Consider the following 17,901-nt stretch of genomic DNA (forward strand, 5'->3'; position numbering starts at 1 on the left):
TAGCTGCGAGATTATTCGATACATCGCTGAATTGTAATCACCGACTTTCTTAAAATCTTGGAATCTTAACATATTCCATTCATCACGGGCGGTCGGAAGTATAACTTCCCTTATATGTTCAAATCTTTCTTTCAATCCTTTCCACAGAGGCATGGGATCTTTTTCGATGAGATATTCACATTTCAAACCTTCATCGAGATGTCGACGCAAAAATATTATAGCTTTTGCTTTTTCTTGTGATGAAGATATACAATTTTCTTTAATGATCTCGCTTAGACCCAATGACTCAAGATGCATTTCTACATCGAGAGTCCATGGCATATAATTTTTCCCCGTAATGTCGAGTGCAACAAATTCGAGCTTTGTCAAGTTTGACATGGTGGTACTAAAAAAAATTATGATGCATTTTATTAGTTAATGAATATTGCAATACAAAGTAATGGATAAACAACAAATACAAGCATTCGTAAAAATAAAGAAAACACATGAGGAGGATATTCTCCGATAAGTACAAGATTCGTGAGTATTATAACCAAAATAATTAAAAATAACTTTGTGAAAGCCATCTTCTTTTTTCTTCAAAAATTTGATGAAGAATAATTTTAGAGAAGAAGAGAAAGTTGGAGTGATTGAATGTATTTGTGAGATCATATTTATAGGGCAAAAACTAGCCGTTTTGTTACCGTTTATGACCGTTGGTGTACAAGAAAATAAATGTATGTATTTGTATAATTTTATGGTAATAATATGGTGTATATAATATTAGTAATGTTTTAAATAATTATGTATATCATATCACAATATTATAATGAGGTGTCATAAGATATTTTGTTTAAAAACCTTATAGGCTTTTATACTTGTCGTATCCCTTACCGGGAGTGTGGGATGTCGTCTTAACATCCTCCCAGGATTTATAACAAGTTTTTGAAAAATTTATTTTATTATAACATTATATTATGTATTAAGTATATACATAATAAATAAATAAACAGTAAAATAAATATTATTACTTTTGTTACATTTTTCTTCTGTTTTGGAGCTTGGAAAAATATGGAGGACTTTTAGAGCTTCGTGCTGATAACGTGTTGTGAAAAAGTAAAAATTTACGGTAAAAAGTAAAAATCTCAAACTCTCAAAATTATCACACTACACACTTTATAATAATTTTCTCTCAACTCAATTGTGATTTTATTCACAAATGAGATATCAATTTATAGAAAATCTTTACAAATAATCCAAAAAATAAATTATATCATTACTTTCATCATCACACACAAATTTCAATATTCAACACCTAATTTTACCTAATTTTCAACATTCAAATATTCAACATTCAATAATCAAATATTCAATATTAAAATATTAATTTTCAACAAGTTCAATTTTATAAAAATGACATTTCTATAAATAAATAGGTGTCAAAGGGGAACAAAAATGAGGTTGGTTATATATGCTAACGTACCAAACTCTCCCTCAAGATTGATATATTACTAATAAATTATGTACACATTTTGTTTGTAAAATTATAATCATAATTTATATAATTTTTTAAATTTTATTAAATTCATAATTTTATGTTTAATTGAATAATAACTTATAGAAATTAGGGAGGGTAATGTTGAAAATAATTTGCAATTATATTTTTGATAAAAATGTTGGTGTAAGATTAATTTGAGAAACAAAAGATGATGTCCATATTCTTTACATGATAATATAGATATTGATAGAGATATATAATTGACATTTTCGTAAATAATTAGTCATCAAAAGACAAAAAATAAGTGAGGTTGACCATACCAACGTACCAACCTCTTCTCAAGCTTAATAGTATTTCTACATCATCCACACGTTGTGTACTTATATAGCCTATGTTTTTGTTTTTCTTATGTAATGAAAAACAAAAAAACATGGAAAAAACAAAGATCGATAGTTCACGAGTCTTAATATTTTATTAACATAATATAATTATATATTAAATATATATACATATCGAGCTTTTCGGATGTTTCGAGCATTCGAATCTTCGTTCTCGAACCTTACTAACCGATCAATAGTTCTAATAGCTCACGAATAGGTTCGAATATTTCGAGCCGAACTCGAACTTCATTTCGAGTTGAACTCGAGCAAAAAAATTTTAAAAAAATTGATCTTCGAATCATGCTCAAACTCGCATATACTTAAAATCGATCAGAATTTGAACCTTAAAATTTTATTAATATTCGGCTCGATTCGGTTCGTTTATACATTTAGTCTATTTCCCTCATCCTTAATAGTAACTAGTAATCGGTGTGTGTTGCGTGTTTGTACAATTCGTTTTTTTAACGAAAAATCAAAAAGAAAAAATGAAAAAATACAAAAGCCTAAATGAAGAAAATAAAATATAGAGAACAAGTTTGGAAAATAGCTTGCTTAAATAAATCATCACTAAAGAACAATAGATGTAGCCAATTTTATTATCATTTTTGTGAATAATAAATAGTCAAAGGGCCAAAAAAAACATGAGGGAGGCATACGGTCATGCTTGATATAGATTGATGTCTGCGGCGTATAGTGTATACCTTCAAGCTCTTGGTATTATCGTCTATAATACAAAATCGGAAAAATGGAGGCAGCAATGGGGTTGATGCGGCGGATCCCGCCGAAGCATTCCGAAACCGCGCTTTCTGCACTGCTGAGCCTTTTGCCGAATCACTCCGTAGATCTTCTCTCTCAAGTCGATCAGCCTCTTCAGGTATACATACATTCGGTTTTCGAGAGTTCGAATTAAAAATCGAGAGTCTTTTTCCGATTGTATGATTATTAGAATTGGATGTCGAGAGTTCGGATTAATGTAGTTACCTGATGGTTTATGTGTGCAATGCTCAATGAAAATTCTTTATTATTCCAGCTTCTCGTGGAATTGGGTATTTATATTTGTCATAGTAATCTATATATCTTAAAATTCATTCAAGCTGTGCTATGATTTGCCTAAAGTCAGCTACTAACGACATCGTTTGCTAAGGTCATTCAGAATCCAAGATTAGGGGTGCTATGTGTGTGGAGGTTGGCGCATTTTGAATGTCAAGTGACATAATGATTCCCTCTCGTTCGTGGTTCGATTTTTGAACTTTTTTCTTGAATGCACTGCAATTTGGATGAAGAAAGAATCTGACAGATGCTCATTTTTGTTTCCTTTGGTTTAATATGGTTAAATTGTATGGAAGGATAGCTCTAGAGGTGAAAAGGAAAGAGAGAACGGAAATGAGAAGCTCAAGGGCTTGATTTCGTTGGTTTTCTTCTGAGTGCCATTTCTTTTGCTTATCACATTTCTTGTCAAGTTCATATTGGAAATCTGAAGCAGAGTAGAAAGAGTTATTGCCTATTTAAATTATTTTTTTATTCGTTAAAATACTCTGGTTTGAATGTGTTCTAGGAAATTAACTATGAAACCATGCCTTTGTTTCGAGCAAATATTAAAATTTCTTGAATCATTCCTACTGTGCTGTATAACATTTGAACTTGTTGAAACAGGTGTTGTGTGATGTGGACATTGGGAAAGAGTTCATATTGTGTGAATACAATAGGGATGCAGACTCATACAGGTAAATGATTAACAGTGAAAGTGCTTCACGCTGTTCCATTGATTAATAATACATTCACAAATGTCTGGAGCATAGTTGAAATTACAATTGGAATTAATATATTATCAAACTGCTGCTGACTGCCAGATTAATGGTATTGCGTGATGACTAATATCGGTTAGATATCTCACTAGAAGTACTCTTCGTTGTTTCTTTTTTTTTTTCCGGGCATGCTAAATATGCTATCAGTGACTCTTTTTTTATTTCTTTTCTGCCTGAAGGTCACCATGGTCAAATACATACCATCCCCCAATAGAAGATGGGCCTTATCCATCTCCAGATTTGAGGAAACTTGAAATTGAAGCAAACGACATCTTTGCTATCTATTGTGAACAGTGAGGTCCTTTACTTACCGCGTGCTTAACTTTTCTTAAATGAGTTTGATAGAAATATGATTGTCTCACTGATCGGCGAAGTTTCCACAAGCCTTCATTTCTGATTTATTCCTTTTTGTACGATAAGCATTGTACATCATTGGTGGATTAACTTAACTGGCCAAAAATGAATAGGTATTATGAAGGTGGCATTTCATCAGTGTATATGTGGGAGGATGAAAACATTGGCTTTGTGGCTTGTTTTTTAATTAAAAAAGGTATGGGTCTCTCCCAACTTGTTTTGGGCAATGATCTCTTTCTGGCCGTTTTCTTATTTTGAAACTGTACTTTTCCTGGTGAAGATGGCTCAAAAGCTGCACATGGTAGAAGAGGTTATCTACAAGAAGGAGGTTGGGAAGCCATACATGTTATTGAGGTGTGTCTTGTATCCCAAAAGACCAAAGGGAGAGGACCTTAAACATGAAGGATAAGTATCTCCTCTGTCCTCGTCCTCATTTATGTTCATTTTTTCTACATATTTAGGTTGGACCAGAAGAGGAAGGAAATGCTCGTTACTGTTTGACGAGCACTGTGATGCTTTCACTGACCACGAACAATGACTCTGCGGGCACATTCAGTTTATCGGGCTCAATTAGAAGACAGGTAGATTGTTTACCTTCTTTGATTAAGTCAGGTTACCAAAATCATTGAACTAGAAGTTGGAATACCCTGCTGAGAAAACTATTCGTGCATCAAGCTGCTGTAAACAATCTCTTTTAAATTTCAATATTGATTGTTGAACGTAGCAATATTCTTAGGTGATGTCCAAGTATTTTGTGTCTCCTTTTTGAAAACCATAAGATACCCAACTTGTACAAACTAAAAGAGACGTTGATTGCAGGGCACCATGTATTATTTGCTTTAAAGTGTTTATCTTTTTCATATGCCTAGGCTATACCACTTTTTCCGAACTAATTCTGGCTTTGATGATTACTGTCGGTACCCTTCTTCCCCATTTCTAATGGGAGATCAAGTATAATATTTGGTTTTGTGGAGTACCAAATAACTTCCCCATGAACTTGTATCCCATTTTGCTGCTTTATTTATTCTTTTTGTTTTTCTCTTACTTTTCAAGTAAATTGCTGGCTCTACTAGTGATGGAATTCAAATTATTTTATTGTTTTGTTCCCTGTATAGATGAATATGGACCTTTCAGTTGCTGAGGGTCATTTGTGCAATATGGGAAGGATGATAGAAGAAATGGAGAGTAAATTGAGAAACTCATTGGATCAGGTATATCCTTAATTGTTTGGCTATGATGCAAGTTGTCTTATTCATCATCCTAAGGCAAGCAAACAATATTTCCCTTCATCTGGAAATGGTCACCGGGGGCAGATTTGAGGTTTTATCTTATTAAAAGAAAAAGTGGATTTTTCCCCCTTTGAACGGGTGTAACTACCCAGCTAGCTTGCTAGCTACCTGTTGGGTTTTCCTGATTGCCTCACACGCACTCTGATTGCAGGTCTACTTTGGAAAGACGAAGGAGATGGTTTGTACACTGCGACCACCGTCCGAAGTCGTGATGAGACTTCCAGACAGCTCAATGTAACCCATTGTCAAGATATCGTCCTGTCATCTCCCCTAAACATTTCTTCAGCATAAAAAACTTAAGGTTTTGTGTGTCTTGTTCCTCTGGCGCCTGCATCAATTGATAAAGATACATGTAGTTTAAAACCCCAGACTTGTATTCTGTTATTTTTGATCCACCTAGAAATTCATTTTCATGTTTCGCTTGCGGAGAACGTGTTGGAGATTAGTTTACGTTTCATGAATCACTTTTTTGGTTGAAATAACTTATTCATCGCATCAATTTATTAATGTTTGATTACAGATAGAATAGTACAAATTGAAAAACGATAATATCAAATTTGAATTTATAATTTTCAAATTACATATCAACACTAAAACCGAATTGAAAATTTAGACCAGTGTGTCTTCGTTAATTTTTTTTTTTTTTTGATTTATTACCATTATTTAGTTGTTTTTACAAAGTAATCTTAAAATCTCTTATAAAAATGTTAAAATCAACTAGAAGAAAATATTCAAAACTTTTTGGCAAAGATTAGATTTTAATTTTGTGGCGATGATTTAGTTTGTCCTTATTTCAAATCTTATCTCTTAGGCCCAGTTTGGTAAGTGTTATTAAGTTTGGATTGTTAAGTAATCTTATGTTTGGTTCCATTTATAAATTTGACATTGAATAATTGTAGGACAACTTCTACTGTTTGCCTTGGAGAATGAATCCATGCATTCAAGATGGATTATTTTTATCCGCATAGCCTGAAAAGAAAAATGACCATAATAGCCCTTATTGTGAATTAAAAAATTGCAAATGGGTGAGTAGACGCCGTTGTCTCTATTTCTTCTGAAGAATAAATCGCTGCACATGAGCTTCGCAATTGAATGTGGACAACCCTAGATCGTCATTTCTGTGAAATATCCGACTAAATTCGAAGCTTAGTGAAAGGTGAAATTTTATAAATTACAGGTTTTTAAGGTATTTGTGATTTTTTTATGTTGCGAATAAATTTCTATGAAATATCGGAATAAATTTGTGTTCTCTTTGTGGGATTTTGGGTAGAAATGTGTTTTACGAACAGATTATAGCGTTTGATTCTTTCGCAAACAGGCAGTAGGTTGGTTTCTGAGATGACCTGTAAAAAAAATTTATCACAATAACACGGATTTCACCTCGTCTTCCGATCTTCACGGACGAAGCAACTGGAGAGGGTTCCCAAATCGCACATGGAGAGCGTTTGATTTTTTTGGCAAACAGGGAGTAGGTTGGGGAAAAAGTAAACAGTGATGGGAAATACTTTAAAATAAAAGCGTAAGGGTAGTTTGGTCAAAAATAAGTTTGTCATGATTTTATCACTTTTCTTAATTTCACACCACACATGATATTATATATCTATTTTTTTACATATATTATCCTATCAAACATTTGTCAATCAAATTATCAATCATTCAATTATCACATCCTAAAAACCAAGCGAGCCCTTAAAGTTTTGTGTGGGTTAATTATGTCCCGCAACTTTTAAATTATGTCATGATTTTGTCTCAATCATTAGTTTAATATTACGAGTTGACGATTAACGCACGTAAGGTAACAGTAGCCTCTCGGATTATACGATCAGCATCCTCCATAATATCTAATTTAATCTTATTCTACATCTCTAAGCTCTAATTTAAAAGTTCAGTTTATTAGTGAAATTAAGAATTATGGAAGTTGATTGTGTCGACAAAGAATTTAATAGGTGGGGTCAAGGTTGGGNCATAATAGCCCTTATTGTGAATTAAAAAATTGCAAATGGGTGAGTAGACGCCGTTGTCTCTATTTCTTCTGAAGAATAAATCGCTGCACATGAGCTTCGCAATTGAATGTGGACAACCCTAGATCGTCATTTCTGTGAAATATCCGACTAAATTCGAAGCTTAGTGAAAGGTGAAATTTTATAAATTACAGGTTTTTAAGGTATTTGTGATTTTTTATGTTGCGAATAAATTTCTATGAAATATCGGAATAAATTTGTGTTCTCTTTGTGGGATTTTGGGTAGAAATGTGTTTTACGAACAGATTATAGCGTTTGATTCTTTCGCAAACAGGCAGTAGGTTGGTTTCTGAGATGACCTGTAAAAAAAATTTATCACAATAACACGGATTTCACCTCGTCTTCCGATCTTCACGGACGAAGCAACTGGAGAGGGTTCCCAAATCGCACATGGAGAGCGTTTGATTTTTTTGGCAAACAGGGAGTAGGTTGGGGAAAAAGTAAACAGTGATGGGAAATACTTTAAAATAAAAGCGTAAGGGTAGTTTGGTCAAAAATAAGTTTGTCATGATTTTATCACTTTTCTTAATTTCACACCACACATGATATTATATATCTATTTTTTTACATATATTATCCTATCAAACATTTGTCAATCAAATTATCAATCATTCAATTATCACATCCTAAAAACCAAGCGAGCCCTTAAAGTTTTGTGTGGGTTAATTATGTCCCGCAACTTTTAAATTATGTCATGATTTTGTCTCAATCATTAGTTTAATATTACGAGTTGACGATTAACGCACGTAAGGTAACAGTAGCCTCTCGGATTATACGATCAGCATCCTCCATAATATCTAATTTAATCTTATTCTACATCTCTAAGCTCTAATTTAAAAGTTCAGTTTATTAGTGAAATTAAGAATTATGGAAGTTGATTGTGTCGACAAAGAATTTAATAGGTGGGGTCAAGGTTGGGAAATTGGAATTTGGACGGAAATAACAAAAACGTGGGTTGACTAATATTTCAGACGGAAAAACGCGTATTCACACGGACAAGGAGCTCTATAAATAGAGCTCCCCCTTCATTCTGAAATTATCTCTTCTTCGAGTTTTCTCTCATCTTATAGCATTCTATAATATTTGTGAGGTGTTTGTTCTCCTGTATTAAGAGAGTGTGTGATCTCTTTGGAAACACAGTGAGTAAGTTGTACACCACAAAATATTATAGTGAAAATTCTTTTCATCTTGCCCGTGGTTTTTACCCTAATAATTTTTAGGGGTTTTCCACGTAATGGGACCAACAAGTGGTATCAGAGCCTTGGTTTAAATTTCTTAAAATTCTGAGTATGCTCTGTGGTTGCAGCCTAGACTAATCTTCCACATCAGAAAAGATTTTTTGAGATTTTTTATTTAAGGCGGGATTATTTTGTCCAGTCTACTAAAATTGTTGCAGACATAATGGCGGGAAAGTACGAGATAGCAAAGTTCAACAGAAGCAATTTTATGCTGTGGAAAATAAAGATTCAAGCAGTTTTAAGAAAGGAGAATTGCTTGGCGGCTATTGGAGATAGACCGGTGGAAATTACGGATGATGGAAAGTGGAATGAGATGAATGACAATGCAGTTGCCAATTTACACTTGGCTATAGCAGACGAAGTTTTGTCAAGTATCTCTGAGATAAAAATAGCCAAAGTTATCTGGGATACTCTGACAAAGATGTACGAGGTCAAGTCGCTACACAACATGATTTTCCTAAAGAGAAGGCTTTATACTCTCCGGATGGCGGAATCCTCATTGATGACCGATCATATCAACACACTAAATACTCTATTTGCCCAACTCACTTCCATGGGGCACAAAATAGAGGAAAATGAACGTGCGGAGCTTCTACTTCAAAGTCTACCAGATTCATATGATCAACTTATCATCAACATAACCAACAATATTCTTATGTGCTTTCCAAGATTCGACGATGTCTTAACTACGGTTCTCGGTGAAGAAAGTCGGCGCAAGAATAAGGAAGATAGGTTGGTAACATCGAAGCAGACAGAGGCTTTACCGATGATAAGAGGAAGATTTATGGACCGTGACTCCAGTGGGAGCCAAAGACGAGGTAGATCAAAGTCGAGAAATAAGAAGAAAAATATTTACTGCTTTAAATGTGGCGGTAAAGGGCACTTCAAGAAAGAGTGTACGAATATCGAGAAGAGTTCTCAAGGAAATGTGGCCAGTACTTCAGGCAGTGGTGAAATATTATTTAGCGAAGCAACAACAGTTGCAGAAGGCAGACAAAAATTTTGTGACACATGGATTATGGATTCAGGAGCGACGTGGCACATGACGTCTCGGAGAGAATGGTTTGATTATTATGAACCAATCTCAGGATGATCTGTATTCATGGAAAATGATCATGTCTTGGAAATCGCTGGGGTCGGTACTATCAAAATTAAAATGTTTGATGGCACCATTCGCACCATACAGGAGGTAAGACATGTGAAAGGACTGACGAAAAATCTTTTGTCCTTGGGGTAGNAGGCAGACAAAAATTTTGTGACACATGGATTATGGATTCAGGAGCGACGTGGCACATGACGTCTCGGAGAGAATGGTTTGATTATTATGAACCAATCTCAGGATGATCTGTATTCATGGAAAATGATCATGTCTTGGAAATCGCTGGGGTCGGTACTATCAAAATTAAAATGTTTGATGGCACCATTCGCACCATACAGGAGGTAAGACATGTGAAAGGACTGACGAAAAATCTTTTGTCCTTGGGGTAGTTGGATGACATCGGGTGCAAAACTCGGATCGAGAACGAGATCATGAAAATTGTGAAAGACGCGCTTGTGGTTATGAAGGCGGAAAAGGTTGCTGCAAATCTGTATGTACTTTTGGGAGAAACACACAAAGAGGCAGAACTAGTTGTTGCATCAAATGGTTCAGGAGAAGAATTAACAGTGTTATGGCATAGAAAGCTCGGGCATATGTCAGAACGGAGGTTGAAAATTCTCTCAGAACGGAAGCTGCTGCCGGGACTTACAAAAGTGTCACTACCCTTTTGTGAGCATTGTGTTACCAGTAAACAACACAGATTAAAATTTGGCACTTCTACTGCCAGGAGCAAAAGCATATTGGAACTGATTCATTCGGATGTTTGGCAAGCACCGGTTGTATCCCTAGGAGGAGCGAGATACTTTGTCTCGTTCATTGATGATTTCTCTAGGAGATGTTGGGTTGGGTGTATCCAATCAAGAAGAAATCAGATGCTTTCCAGATCTTCATAGATTTCAAAGCGTGGGTTGAACTTGATTCAGAAAAGAAAATCAAGTGTTTGAGGACTGACAATGGAGGAGAATATACCAGTGACGAGTTTGATGCATTTTGTCAACATGAGGGCATCAAAAGACAATTCACGACGGCTTACACACCTCAACAGAATGGAGTGGCAAAGCGGATGAACAGAACCTTATTGGACAGAGCAAGAGCTATGTTGAGAACTGCGGGTCTAGAAAAGTCATTTTGGGCAGAAGCAGTCAAAACCGCTTGTTATATTGTCAATCGTTCTCCTTCATTGGCGATTGATCTGAAGACTCCGATGGAGATGTAGACTGGGAAGCCGACAGATTATTCTCATTTGTATACATTTGGAATTCCGGTGTACGTTCTGTACAATGAGCAAGAAAGATCGAAGTTGGATTCGAAATCCAGAAAATGTATCTTCTTGGATTATGCTGATGGAGTAAAAGGGTTTCGCTTGTGGGATCTTACTGTTCACAAGCTTGTCATCAGCAGGGATGTTATTTTCGATGAAGATAAAGTAAAGGGAGATAAAGGCACACTGAATTCAGAAACTACTATATTTCAGGTGGAAAATAAGATGGACGAAGGTCAAGTTTCTTGTGAAGCAGTACCAGAGCACGAAGAACAAGAACAAGTTGAGTATGAGGTTTCCAATGTGAGACAGTCAACTCGAGACAGAAGACCACCAGGTTGGCTTTCAGATTATGTCACTGAAAGCAATATTGCATATTGTCTATTATCAGAGGATGGTGAGCCATCGAGTTTCCACGAGGCTACTCAAAGCTCGGATGTATCCTTGTGGATGATAGCAATGCAAGAAGAATTGGAAGCACTAGACAAGAATCAAACTTGGGATCTTGTTACACTACCACGAGGAAGGAAAGCCATTGGAAACAGATGGGTCTATAAGATCAAGCGTGATGGCAATAACCAAGTGGAGCGGTATCGTGCTAGATTGGTGGTAAAAGGATATGCTCAGAAAGAAGGCATTGACTTCAATGAGATATTTTTTCCTGTGGTTCGACTTACAACAGTCAGAGTAGTTCTAGCATTGTGTGCGGTGTTTGACCTACATCTAGAACAACTAGATGTGAAAACGACGTTTCTTCATGGAGATCTTGAAGAAGAAATCTATATGCTCCAGCCAGAAGGTTTTGCGGAAAAAGGCAAAGAGAACTTGGTTTGTAGGTTGAACAAATCTCTGTACGGTCTCAAACAGGCGCCGAGGTGTTGGCACAAGAGATTTGATTCCTTTATCATGAGCCTTGGATAAAACAGACAGAGTGCAGACCCTTGTACGTATTTCAAGAGGTCTGGTGATGATTATATCATTTTGCTGTTGTATGTGGACGATATGTTGGTAGCAGGCCCCAACAAAGATCAGGTCCAAGGATTGAAGGCACAGTTGGCTAGGGAATTTGATATGAAGGACTTGGGACCAGCAAACAAGATTCTAGGGATGCAAGTTCACCGAGATAGAAGTAACAGAAAGATTTGGCTTTCCCAGAAAAATTATTTGAAGAAAGTCTTGCAACGCTTCAACATGCAAGATAGTAAGCCAATATCAACCCCTCTTCCTGTTAACTTCAAGTTATCCTCCGAGATGTGTCCTAGCAGTGAAGCAGAGAGGATTGAGATGTCTCGAGTACCATATGCATCAGCAGTGGGAAGTTTGATGTTCGCCATGATCTGTACAAGACCGGACATTGCTCAAGCAGTGGGAGCAGTTAGTCGATATATGGCGAATCTTGGACGAGAGCATTGGAGCACTGTTAAGAGGATCCTTAGATACATTAAGGGTACCTCGAATGCTGCATTATGTTATGGAGGATCGGATTTTATACTCAGAGGCTATGTCGATTCAGATTATGCTGGTGATCCTGATAAGAGGAAATCTACTACTGGTTATGTGTTTACACTTGCAGGGGGAGCAGTAAGCTGGGTTTCAAAACTGCAGACAGTTGTGGTGTTATCTACAACAGAGGCAGAATACATGACAGCTACTCAAGCTTGCAAGGAGGCAATATGAATTAAAAGGTTATTGGAGGAGATCGGACACAAACAAGAAATTGTTTCCTTGTTTTGTGACAGTCAGAGTGCCTTGCACATTGCAAGAAATCCAGCTTTTCATTCCAGGACTAAACACATTGTAGTTCAATTTCACTTTGTGCGGGAAGTAGTAGAAGAAGGAAGCGTGGATATGCAGAAGCTCCATACAAAGGATAACATAGCTGATTTTCTGACCAAGCCAGTAAACACTGATAAGTTTGAGTGGTGTGGATTCTCAAGTGGTCTAGCAGAAACGTAAGCAGCAGGGAATGGCAAGATTGAAAGGATGTGTGGAGATGTGTTTGATTCTCAATCAAATCTCCAAGTGGGAGAAATGTCGACAAAGAATTTAATGGGTGGGGCCAAGGTTGGCAAATTGGAATTTGGACGGAAATAACAAAAACGTGGGTTGACTAATATTTCAGACGGAAATATGCGCGTATTCACACGGACAAGGGGCTCTATAAATAGAGCTTCTCCTTCATTCTGAAATTATCCCTTCTTCGAGTTTTCTCTCATTTTATAGCATTCTATAATATTTGAGAGGTGTTTGTTCTCCTGTATTAAGAGAGTGTGTGATCTCTTTGGAAACACAGTGAGTGAGTTGTACACCACAAAATATTATAGTGAAAATTCTTTTCATCTTGCCCGTGGTTTTTACCATAATAATTTTTAGGGGTTTTCCACGTAAATCTCGGTGTCCAGTTTATTCTTTATTTTCGGGTTTTATTATCTCGAATTACCGCAAGTGGGACCAACAGATTGTTGTGCACCGACTATCGACTTTTAACGCTGAACTAGTGGTTTGGATGAAATCGAGACAGAATCTTAAACTTGATAGATATAATTAGTACACCAAAAATTTGAGAGACAAATTGAGAATAAAGATATATTATAAAGATATAAAAATGATTTATCCTTAATTTTTTTGATGATATGTGAACTCATGACCGTTACTATTCGATGCACACTATGTAAAATTTCGGTTAATTCAATAGCCTACAAATCACGTTAATCATATGGGTAGGTCTCTTGTGAGACGGTCTCACGAATCTTGATCTGTGAGACGGGTCAACCCTACCAATATTCACAATAAAAAGTAATTCTCTTAGCATAAAAAGTAATAATTTTTCATGGATGACCCAAATAAAAGATCCGTCTCACAAAATACGACCCGTGAGACCGTCTCACACAAGTTTTTGTCTAATCATATATGACAATGTTGACAATCCATGTGTGACAAGATCGCCTGAAAAAATATTAACTAAGAGAATCAGACTCTCAATTATTGATCAAATATTCATATACTGTATGAACATATATTAATGTGAATTATCCTAATTTTGTGTTATTAGTTTGTTACTACACAAAGCTCGGTGCACTTCACCACACCAAAGTAAAACTCATAGTAGAAAATCAATTGTCTGTATTTCCCAGAGATTTCGAGTCCGCAAAGTTCATTTTGTAGTATTTTTTTTCTTTGACTGAATCACTTTCCTTCATTCATCCTCTAATCTTCTTGGGTTTCGCTCTTCAGATTCATTCGTTTACTCGAAAACCCACTTATTGGCATATTTTGAGGTTTTTTGATCGGTCGATCGATCGATGAAGTTGAATTCGGGATCTGATTGTCTTGGGAACGGAGAAAGGTTTCCTCCGGGATTCAGGTTCCACCCTACCGATGAGGAGCTCGTGCTTTTCTATCTCAAGAGGAAAATATGCAAGAAACGATACGGTCTGGATGTTATAGCAGAAACTGATGTTTACAAGTGGGATCCGGAGGAGTTGCCAGGTAGTTTCAGTATTTAATCGTTTTTACTATCTGCCAATCCAAAAAATTTAGAATTTTGGATTTAATTTTTAAAGAATTAAGTTTCCCCCTAAACAATTTAATACTTTGTTCCCAAATCTTGTATCCGCCCATGGCTGCTATCATTATATCTACCTTTTTGATGATCTTTGTTGTGTTTTTTTCCTATATTTGTGTTGGTGGTCTGAGCGCTGACTTTTTTATGGTTGTTTTTTTTTCTTTTTCTGGGGTGGTGTGCGGTGGGTTTATCGTCTGTTGTCCGGTTTTTTTATTGATTGATGTTTTTATTAAGGTTTAGAATGTATTTGCGTTTTCTAGATTGTTTCTTGTGTTACAGATCTGTATTTTATTCGCGTAGAGCTGATGATAGTTTTGAGTCAACGCTACATATGATTAGTTTGATCTATAAATTGTATTTTTACCAGAGATTGGGCTGATTGTTTGTAAATGGTGCTAAACAAAATTTTCAATCTCTTGTTAGGGAAAATGAAGCTGAAATGAGAGCTGCGTTGGTAGTATACCTTGTGTTTATGTCGTGAATATGCATCTTTGAGATTGTGCGCAGCTGCAAAAACATTTTTTTCAGAAATAAGTCTTTGATTTATTAGTCTGAATCCTATGTGTTTTGGAACCGGTGTTATTTTTTGCCTGGATATGTGCACATGCGGTTGAGTCATGTAGACAACAAATATTTGATTCAGATGTTAAATATTGATCTGGTTGTTATCCGCTTTGTTATTTGTGCTTGCCGACTCTTGTTGACGTAGTATTGAAATTTTGAGATTGTGAATAACTTATGTGTGATTTGTGTATCCAGACGTGGCATTTTCTTGGTGTTGATATTTTTTATTCTTGTTTGAGATCTGTTCCAATTGTTTGGCATTATCGAAACTTTCATAATCATGGCTTGATCCTTCTATTTACTCTCCTTTCACATTATGATATGCAGGATTATCAAAATTGAAAACTGGCGACAGGCAATGGTTCTTCTTCAGTCCTAGAGACAGGAAATACCCAAATGCATCAAGATCTAGCAGAGCAACAATGCATGGATATTGGAAAGCAACTGGGAAGGACCGTACCATCACTTGTGGATCTTGTTCGGTTGGTAATAAGAAAACCCTTGTTTTCTACAGAGGCCGGGCACCTTGCGGAGAGCGCACAGATTGGGTGATGCATGAATATACTTTGGATGAAGAAGAGCTAAAAAAATGTATAAATCCTATGGATTACTATGCTCTGTGCAAGGTGTACAAGAAAAGTGGACCTGGTCCCAAAAACGGTGAGCAATACGGTGCATTTTTTCGGGAGGAAGACTGGGACGAGGAGAATCTTGAAGTTCAATCCATTGTCGAACTGGAGAAGCTGGTAAAGAAATCTAATGAAATCACGCCTATCGAACATCTTAGTACAGTTAATCGCCAACAACAGTCCTTACTAGATGATCTTGAGGAGATCATGAACCAAATAGAAGAGGAGCCACTACCTCCTCTTAAGCACCTTCCTGTTGATTGTGGCCATGGCGTGGACCAGTTTGCTGGCCAGGAGGTAGCTCAGAGTCCTTTAATCAGCAGTCATCCGAGGGACGTGTCTTTACCCGTGCTTCAACCATGCAACCATCAAACTTTTGTGCAGACTAGATTTGACCTTACGATGTCAGACACAACTCAATTTCAAATCTATGAGGCACCTGAAGTCAATTTTATTCCAAATATTAACCGTCTTGATCATCCAGAAACTGATGAGAATTTTCTTGAAGATTTTCTTGAAATGGATGATCTAAGTGATCCAGAACCAACCACAAAAAATATTGCATCGGATGACTTAGAGAAGCTGCAGATTGACGGTTTTAGTGAGTTTGACTTTTTCCAAGATGCATCCTTATCCATTCCTGAATTTGGGGTAAATGAGCCTGTGCAAATTTCTCAACAATACTTGAATGGTTTTGAAATTGGAGTTACGAACCCGATTTCAAGCTCGTACTTGAAAAATAATGAAAATGGTACGGTAAGTCACCTGCTGCAGTCCCAATCAAATGATGAATATACAACCAACTCCCAGCTGTGGACAGATGAGCACGGATTCAGTGTTTTCAATGCCGCAGAAGGAAATCAAGGCTTCATTCCAACATCAACTGCAGGTACTGAGGTTATTGCGAACTTCGGTGACGCCATATATTATTTTGAATGACGAAATGCCATATTTGAACAGACGCAGATGTATATTTGATTTTACTTCGTCTTACTTTTCATGACTAGACATTTAATTTCTTCCTAAACCAAATATCCTCATGTTTTTGTGCTTGCACACCATTTATTCTCATTTTTTCGTTAAATCTAATGGAGCTCTTGATCAGATGAATGGTATGGGAAGACCATGTCATCTTCAAGATGGTGAAAACTCTCGTGCCCACGTAAAACGGGGGAGTTTGTGCCACCGCAAGAGCTTTTATTCAGATGAAGTAATATTAGACTCTATTCTGATTGGTTAGCCATTTATTTTTTGCCATGTATAGGCTTGATACATCAGAATCGAAGTAATGATTTTGATGCACATTTTCACGGATCGAATGAAAACGGAAGCAACAAACAGGACGATGGTACAGACTCATGGTTTTCATCCGCACTCTGGTCCTTCGTGGAGTCTATACCTACAACTCCTGCTTCTGCTTCTGACAGCGCTTTGGTGAATAGGGCTTTTGAACGTATGTCTAGTTTTAGCAGGGTAAGACTAAATGCTAGAAACTCGAATGTTGCTGCAGGTAATGCCTCTGCAACTTCAAGAAAATCTAGATATGGTTTCCTTTGTTTTTCTCTACTTGGCATATTGTGTGCTGTATTTGGGCTGCTGATCGGAACTTCTGTGAGAGTGATCAGTTGAATTATATGTACATGGAATGATTTATTTGCTTTTAAATCAGTGTAATCTGATTTAAGATTTGCAAATGTGATAATCTATGCTGCACCTGTTGAGATACCTCTGAGTGCTCTGATTAGTGACAAATCATGTGGATGATGGATCAGATAGTGGATGTGACTTATCAATGTGAAATATACATGATCCATAAGCATCATACGAAGTGCACGATTCCATGTGTAACCATAGAATATACCGTATGTCACATGCATTTCCTTGTGTTTCCATTTGCAACTCAGTTAAGAACAAGATTGAAACCTTTTCTTATATGTAAAATACTTCTCGGTCAAGTTTTTTTTTTTTAATCTGAAATTATTTTCTCTTGTTGGACTTCTCTATGTATTATACAATATCATTGCACTATTAATCCATAATTATGCCACCAGCAGACATTCTCAAGGTGGTTTAATACTTTTTGGAGTATGAGATTTGTATATATTTCTTAAGAAAATAGCATATAAATTATAGTATTTCTTTAAATGTAACTTGAGATTCTTCAATGAAACGTGAGGAAGAAAAAAGAAAGAATTTGGAAAATTGCAAGCAACTGGATG

At 36.3% G+C, this 17,901-nt stretch overlaps 2 protein-coding genes across 2 annotated transcripts; both read left to right on the forward strand.

Moving 5' to 3' along the window:
* The first annotated feature begins 2,483 nt into the window (after positions 1-2,483).
* LOC140960862 (F-actin-capping protein subunit beta) lies at positions 2,484-5,788 on the forward strand. The gene is made up of 8 exons (XM_073419170.1): positions 2,484-2,731; positions 3,511-3,581; positions 3,842-3,955; positions 4,130-4,212; positions 4,297-4,370; positions 4,478-4,597; positions 5,132-5,227; positions 5,457-5,788. Exons 1-8 carry the CDS (start codon positions 2,603-2,605, stop codon positions 5,541-5,543), a joined length of 774 nt encoding a protein of 257 aa, XP_073275271.1. The 5' UTR covers positions 2,484-2,602; the 3' UTR covers positions 5,544-5,788.
* An 8,237-nt stretch (positions 5,789-14,025) lies between these two features.
* Positions 14,026-17,347, forward strand: LOC140961450 (NAC domain-containing protein 17-like). Its single transcript, XM_073419967.1, has 3 exons — positions 14,026-14,413; positions 15,381-16,571; positions 16,947-17,347. The coding sequence occupies exons 1-3, from the start codon at positions 14,227-14,229 to the stop codon at positions 17,309-17,311; spliced, it is 1,743 nt and encodes a 580-aa protein (XP_073276068.1). The 5' UTR covers positions 14,026-14,226; the 3' UTR covers positions 17,312-17,347.
* The last annotated feature ends 554 nt before the right edge of the window (positions 17,348-17,901 follow it).

This window comes from Primulina huaijiensis, chromosome 16, assembly GCF_012295235.1.
Source record: "Primulina huaijiensis isolate GDHJ02 chromosome 16, ASM1229523v2, whole genome shotgun sequence".
Classification (NCBI taxonomy): domain Eukaryota; kingdom Viridiplantae; phylum Streptophyta; class Magnoliopsida; order Lamiales; family Gesneriaceae; genus Primulina; species Primulina huaijiensis.